The sequence below is a fragment of the Mya arenaria genome, chromosome 10 (assembly GCF_026914265.1).
Source record: "Mya arenaria isolate MELC-2E11 chromosome 10, ASM2691426v1".
Lineage (NCBI taxonomy): Eukaryota > Metazoa > Mollusca > Bivalvia > Myida > Myidae > Mya > Mya arenaria.
In genome coordinates, this window is record NC_069131.1 from 61,796,877 (window position 1) to 61,803,887 (window position 7,011).

Genomic DNA, 7,011 nt, shown 5'->3' on the forward strand with positions numbered 1-7,011 from the left:
CCGAAACGTTTTCCGTGTAAAATCAAAGTTAATATGCAAAGGTGGTTACACCAAATAAAACATTAATATATTTCTATTCAAAAATGATATTTAAATCAATCTGCATTCAATTTTACGTCCAGGCAAAATGTTTTATTAATCCAGTTAATACATGTACTTAGCACTATTTACAGCTCTCGTATTTAATACAAACTTATCTACACTAATTTTGAATATCGACTGTCATTAATAACTTTAAACTCTCGGTCGACCACACACAGTTTCTTCTATAATGATTATCAAATAGATCCGGTGATCTAGTTCTGTACAGCCTTTATAAAAACTGGTCACAAGGCTAAACAAACGTTCTTAATTGCTTGAAATAAAAGGAAAAAAAAACTCATTTAGCAAATGTGTGCTTAGGTTTGTAAGATATTTCAATATTCCGTCTTCACTATTTCAAAAGTTTAGCTCAAGAAGTCAATTTTCATGCGCTTCACGTTGCCGGTAGCGACCTCAGTAGCCTCGACTTCTATTTCAGTACCTCCGTAAATCATCCTAACCTCGACCTCTCGGCCTAAACCACTTCCTCCAATGGCAACATTAAGAGTGCCTGCAAGGTGACAGCCTTCGGCGGTTGTGTACGTTGGGTTTGGATCAAGTGTGTAAAAAATGGGAAATGGCAAAATGGTTTGACTTGATGCTGTTGTAAGGTAGTATTGTTCAACTTGCGCTTCTCCAAAAATAAGACTCTGCCCAGCTGTTATATGTTTATCAAAACAATTGATGCAACGAACAGCCCCACCTTCGTCTATCACTTTGTAAGCTTCTCTGTGAACATTGTCAATGAAAGGCGTACTCGCTTCTATTCCATATGTGTATTTGCTGACTCGCTGGTTAATCAGTTCTGGTTTATGTCCAAATATCACTGCTCCTTTCAAAACTGCAAGGTCTGGATCGTTTGGAACGATGACTTTGTGGCAAACAAACTTTAACTTGATAGCTTGCTGGAGAAGAGGACACTTCGAAAATCCTCCAACCAAGACAATTGCTTCTATGTCCCCTATCATCGACTGCTCAATAAGGCTGGAGACGTGTTGAACTATTCCGTCAACTTGTGTCTTGAATAAGAACGTAACTACACTCATGTCGACTTTCAATTTGTCGCCTTGGACGGAGACCTGCACACATTTATATATATACTAGTTTGTCATAAAAAGAAACATAAATGCCATTATACTTGTTATAAGCGATTAAATGATTTGATGATATTCGACCAGCTGCCTGTAAAAAGGTATACGCATGTGAAAACAGATTGTTACTTACTTGCAATTGCATGCATTTGATTATATAGGTATTTAAATAGAACAAGAACTAATACACACCGTACTACCAAATAAAGAGTCAATTATGACTTCAGGAATCTTCTTGCCCTTGATTTTCTTCACCAGTTTTGGTAAAGTTGCTGATATTCTGAAAACGACTGGCTTATCACCTTTCAATGGGTCGACATTTCGCTTTTTCACTTCAAAGTCGCGAATCATGTATAGGTAATCTTCCATGTTTGACCGCTTAAACTCGTCTATGGACTCTTTCCCTGTGTAAAAAAATACAAATGTAAAAAATCGGCATAAGCCCTTGTAAGCCATTCGACGATAGTTTTTCTGTTCTATTCGAAAAGCATCAATGACCAAGCAATTAACAACAAGAAACGCCGCAATGCGACGAAACCAGTTTTTCAATGACTGAAGATGAGAAGAACTTCAGCATGCGTTGTGAGAATTATAATTAAGTTGATTTGGTGTGTGTATGTATAAGAACATGCCAGAGTTATTCAGCTTCAATCGTTTTTCTCTTTTTAGTAACAGTGACCTTGACCCTAGAGCCCTTTTCGCAATCCCATGAAAGGTCTTCAGAATCTCTTCCTGTGTACCAAGTCTGGTCAAGATATGTGAACTCTGACTCAAGTTATTCAGTTTCAACTGTTTTTCCTTTTTAGTAACAGTGACCTTGACCTTGACCCTAGGGACCCCAAACGCAATCCCATGAAAGGTATCCATAAACTCTTCCTTTATACCAAGTCTCGTCAAGATATGTGAACCCTGACTAAAGATATTCAGTTTCAACCGTTTTTCTGTTTTTAGTAACAGTGACGTGACCTTGACCCTAGGGACCCCAAATGCAATCCCATGAAAGGCATCTATAAACTCTTACTTTATACCAAGTTGGATAAAGATATGTCAACACTTACTAAAGTTATTCAGTTTCAAACGTTTTTCTATTTTAAGTAACAGTGACCTTGACCTTGACTCGAGTGACCTCAAACGCAATCCCATGAAAGGTATCTATAAATTCTTACTTTATACCAAGTTGGGTCAAGATATGTCAACACCAACTAAAGTTATTCAGTTTCAATTGTTTTTCTATTTTTAGTAACAGTGACCTTGACCTTAACTCTAGGGACCCAAACGCAATCCAGTGAAGGGTATCTAAATAAACTAAATCCATAAACTCTTCCTTTAGACTAAGTTTGGTCAAGATATGTTAACCCTTACTGAAATTATTCAGTTTCATAGGTGAGTGTGACGCCGCCCGCCCGCCCTCCCGAACAACGACGTTCGTCATTCTAATAACCAGGTTTCACTATGTGAAAACCTGGTTAAAAATAGCGATAAATTGTGTATCAACTGCAGTTACCGTTTTAAACGATCAGAGATAACACGAACACATTTAGACTGTACATTTGGTGTATAACCTTTTTACGAATACACAACTCTACAAATGTTAAATTTGGACGAGTTCAAACATTTTTCAACTGCAAACATACTTTTTAGAACAACCATAATCTACCTAGTATGTATTCTAAAAACTTCACAAACGCCTCGTCCACCTTTGCCCCACCCCAATCTCCCCCACTGGCTTTGTAGATATTCTTCATCGAACCGTTCTCTGCAACCTCTTGTACAGCTATGTCAACTGTTCCGCCTGAAATTGACAACTATGCAATATGGGCGATGGAACAAATTATAATTGGTGGTAGCGTGTCATTGTAATTCAGTTATACAAATCAATAGAAAAATCGAACGTTTAAGAGAGAGGTGTAATGAGGTCTACATAGTCGGCATCGGAAATGAACTGGTAACGTATATTTATGTAGTATACGCGTGATTACCACATACAACCAATAAGTAACTACTTTCTTCTGTTGAAAAGCGAATGCTCAATTTCGTATTTACGCAATGTTGGTTTTAAACAATCTAACCCCCTGCATCAACAACTACGACTTTGCTTCCAGGTTTGAAGGTTGAAAGTGAATCCTCATTATCACTCCTTTCTGCAGCTAGAAATCGACAGTATATGGCCGCGGCTTCAGGTTCCAAGGCTATGGTAAGTTTGACAGAAGAAATACCAGCCTGAATAAATACCATATACATAAAGACTTAATTTTAAAGACAAGCTATCCTTATCCAGAAAGTATTTGTCTACACCAATTTCAAACTGCCGTAATGAATGTTCTACCAAATCTGAAAGTTTTGTACAGTGATTAAACAATAAATAAACGAGCGGTTAATTGCAATAGCGTTCTGTTTGTATGCACAATCGTGTGTGCAATGTTCAGTCCGCCCAACTGGATAAATTTAAGGCAACCAATTGGGAGTATCTAAGAATGACATTATAAACGTACTGCTCACTAACATATATAGTCTCCCTATAATAGAGAATTACGATTATCCCAACCTTTCATGTAAAATTGAGTGGACTCTTTTGTCTTGGTTCTAAAAATTAGATATTATTTTTTTCCCAAATTCACTCTGTTCTTGCTTAATTGATAGTTTTGCTTATAGAAAATAATTTCAAGAATGTATTTAGCAAAGCCTTACACTTTCGGCCGCTTCCCTCATGAACTGTTTTGCTTTATCATCCCAGATCGCGGGGACTGTCAAAACCCAACTCACCTCATCGGGTGTCATGTTTCCCTTAATACGGTCTTCAATGACCTTTAAAATGTCATCTTTTAGAAATCTGCAAATGTAAGGTAAGGATGCTGTAGACACATGCGCTTGCTTTGATTTAAACGTTGTATCGATCCAAATGATGAAATTAGTTATGGATTTAAATTGAGACAAAGTTGTACTAGTGTGGAAAACCACATTATATCATTTACAATTACCATTTCAAGCTTCTTAAACTAAGTATAACGATGAAGGTTTTGGCAATTTGTTTGGCATTAAGATAAATGGATAACAAAATTAAATTTCATCGACATGTATACATGTAGCTTACCTTATTGCAGCCGTAAATACAAGCTTTGCATTTAATGTCTTTCCAGTTTCATCTTCAATGTCCATATCTCTTTTAATGTCCTGTCGAAAGACAAGAAATCAGTTTGTACGTACCCAATTAAGGATTGACTGGTACGCGCATGTATTCAAATATATTCTGACTGTAGGATCTCATGTGTGTGCCATGACAGCACGAGAAATAGAACTGATGCAAACATGTATATTAGATTTGATATTTCGTTTTGAAACGAATGATGTTGCATATCTTTAAAACTTTACCGTATTGTACAGCTTCATCTTGAATCTTCTGAAGAAGAACCATTTGTCATGTTCCCCTGCTTCAACTAAACTGTTGTATTTGGATTCAGCGTCGTATCCAAAGGCCGAAAAAGTATCCCCATCTGGTTCGATCAGGACACATGTCGGTGCTTTAAAATGTAATATATTTTAACAGTTGACGAAAGTTTTACCTTTTTGCAGTAACAGTTCGAAAACTTAAAGTTGTTTCCTCTTTAAACTAAACTCCTACATATTCATCTGATATTCTACGGACAGTCAGAGAAGCTAAACCAACAAATACCGTACTTTATGCCGTAAAACTTCCATATACAGATCGTCAACGAAAAATCGTTAAAAAAAGAAAGGTAACCAGAAGTACAAAATATACCCTCTCCTACATAAATACATACAACCTTGTAATTATATTATACCGAGAATTTATTAATACCGAGATAGGTACAAGGTGAGATATGATCGTAACACTGATAATACGTGGGGTGTATGGGATATACACCCTCAATGTTTTAATACCATTTAGAGGGCGAATTAAAGATACATGTACCTTTCAATGACACCAGCTGGTCACCATACCAACTCTTCGTTGCGACTTTCGTGGGGTCAATGTCAAACTCGTGTTTAAACGAGTAGGCCCATCCTGAGTACGTTGTTCCAAAATCGATTCCAGCGAAAAGAAGTGGTGCCTTAATTTTATGGACATAATTGACAATAAACCTAATAGTTGGTCAATAATAAAAATCTTTTTAAACATCTATTCTTATAAATATGACCATTTATATAATTATATCATATTTTCTAGTAGTTGAAAATGGCCAATATTGGAGGAAACGTATGCATCACTATTTTTAATTATTATGACAATACATTGTATTGTTAACTTATAGGACAAGTTTAAAACTCTTTTTAAAGAAATAAACATGGAGAAAACGGCTTACCATGGATTTCTTTGCAATACAAAATCAAACTGATTTTCCGTAAACAGCTATTCTCTCTTAACAGCTTCCTCTTTCGTTTTTACCTGTGTACGGTACTTCATATCGGCCTCGTCATCTAGCGATAACCTTTTCGAGTGCTGAGGTTTTAAACCCCCTGCTATTTGTATGAACGATAAAGTTCAAAAGATATGTATGCAGATTAAAGTTCCAAAACTGTTTTGCTTTTGGTTGAAAACATATTAATATTTATATGACAAACTACAGAAAAATAAACTCAGTAGCCAAAGGTTTAAACATAAACCCCGTTTAACGGCACTGGCTAAACACCAAGGACAAAGAACACAAAAACAAACATAAAGTAGGATAAAAACTGACTTGCAATAAAAAGCCGTTACTAAATCTGTTTGCACCTTGGACCTCTTTCAAAAATACAAATTCTAAACTTTGTTTTGCATTTAAAGTGGTCTTTGATCATTTTGTTGATGCTTGTTGTAATCATGAACTCTCATTGACTAAATTAAACACTATAAATGAGCATATTAAAATGCTAGACTGCAAATGAAAATTATACTTTGTAACATTAGCTGTCATAATATCACGGCTCTGCGCATTTGCACCAATTTTTTGGACCAAACGGCTAAACAGACGATAGAAACATGACAACCAAACCGTTTTACACTCAGCACGGGCTATATTTCAACACTATAACCGCAGGCTTATAATACATACATCCTTTTGAAAAGTCGAATCGATGGCTATTTTGCTTGAAAATGCAGAAAATGACATCACATGTCTCATGGGTTTACCTAACGGATATAGATATAATTAAAATCGTACGTAAAATATTATCAAGAAAGTATTACATAGATCAGGGCCCCTAACAATTTTGATTTTTCTCAGGGTTTATTCTTAACTCATCGCTACAATAGATTATTTTCGACGTAAACAAGGTCTGTATCTGGAACGTGCCAATACCACTTAAGCCATGAACAGCAGTATGAGATCGATTTTGGAATAATATACAGGTCTAGATGAGCGGTTTAGGTAAACATTTCGAATAGTGTTATCTATTGATCTATAGATAGTATTTAGATCACGATGATTTGAAAATTGTGCCACCTAAATGTAAATATCAGTCGCCAGTAGGGGTAACAAAACGGAATAGCGATAGAGTTCAAATATATCCCGAATGACCCAAAATGAAGCGTTTTATTACTGATCCTTAACCGCATCGGTATCCTGAAATGCTTTAAGTAAAATATCATAATTTAGCACACTAATTTCTAGTATATTAGTCACTTTATATGCTCAATTAGATTAGCTATGATCGGAATCTGAGGCTGGCATGGTTCATAGTTTTTGGTAAATCTACTGATCGCATTCATAATTACGATAAATTATGAACAACTATGTCACTGTGTCCAAACGTACTATCAACAAGCGAATATGTGGGGGAGAGGGCCTTACGGGCACGATATAAGAACAATTTTTACGTCAATATCGAGGAAAATGAAAAA

General features: G+C 36.0%; 1 protein-coding gene across 1 annotated transcript; it reads right to left on the minus strand.

Moving 5' to 3' along the window:
• Window positions 1–5,592, minus strand: LOC128206676 (heat shock 70 kDa protein 12A-like). Its single transcript, XM_052909286.1, has 9 exons — window positions 5,495–5,592; window positions 5,104–5,242; window positions 4,542–4,690; window positions 4,264–4,343; window positions 3,861–4,002; window positions 3,242–3,392; window positions 2,830–2,964; window positions 1,365–1,576; window positions 1–1,160 (listed from the first exon to the last, which is right to left on the minus strand). The coding sequence occupies exons 1-9, from the start codon at window positions 5,495–5,497 to the stop codon at window positions 447–449; spliced, it is 1,725 nt and encodes a 574-aa protein (XP_052765246.1). The 5' UTR covers window positions 5,498–5,592; the 3' UTR covers window positions 1–446.
• Between the last annotated feature and the right edge of the window lie 1,419 nt (window positions 5,593–7,011).

Excerpts from the sequence above, each read along its gene's own strand:
- LOC128206676 (XM_052909286.1), bottom strand. Across the intron at positions 4,003-4,263 it reads GTATTTACGGCTGCAATAAG|ATTTCTAAAAGATGACATTT; the intron begins GTAAGCTACATG and ends TTACATTTGCAG. Across the intron at positions 1,161-1,364 it reads ACTCTTTATTTGGTAGTACG|GTCTCCGTCCAAGGCGACAA; the intron begins GTGTGTATTAGT and ends AAATGTGTGCAG.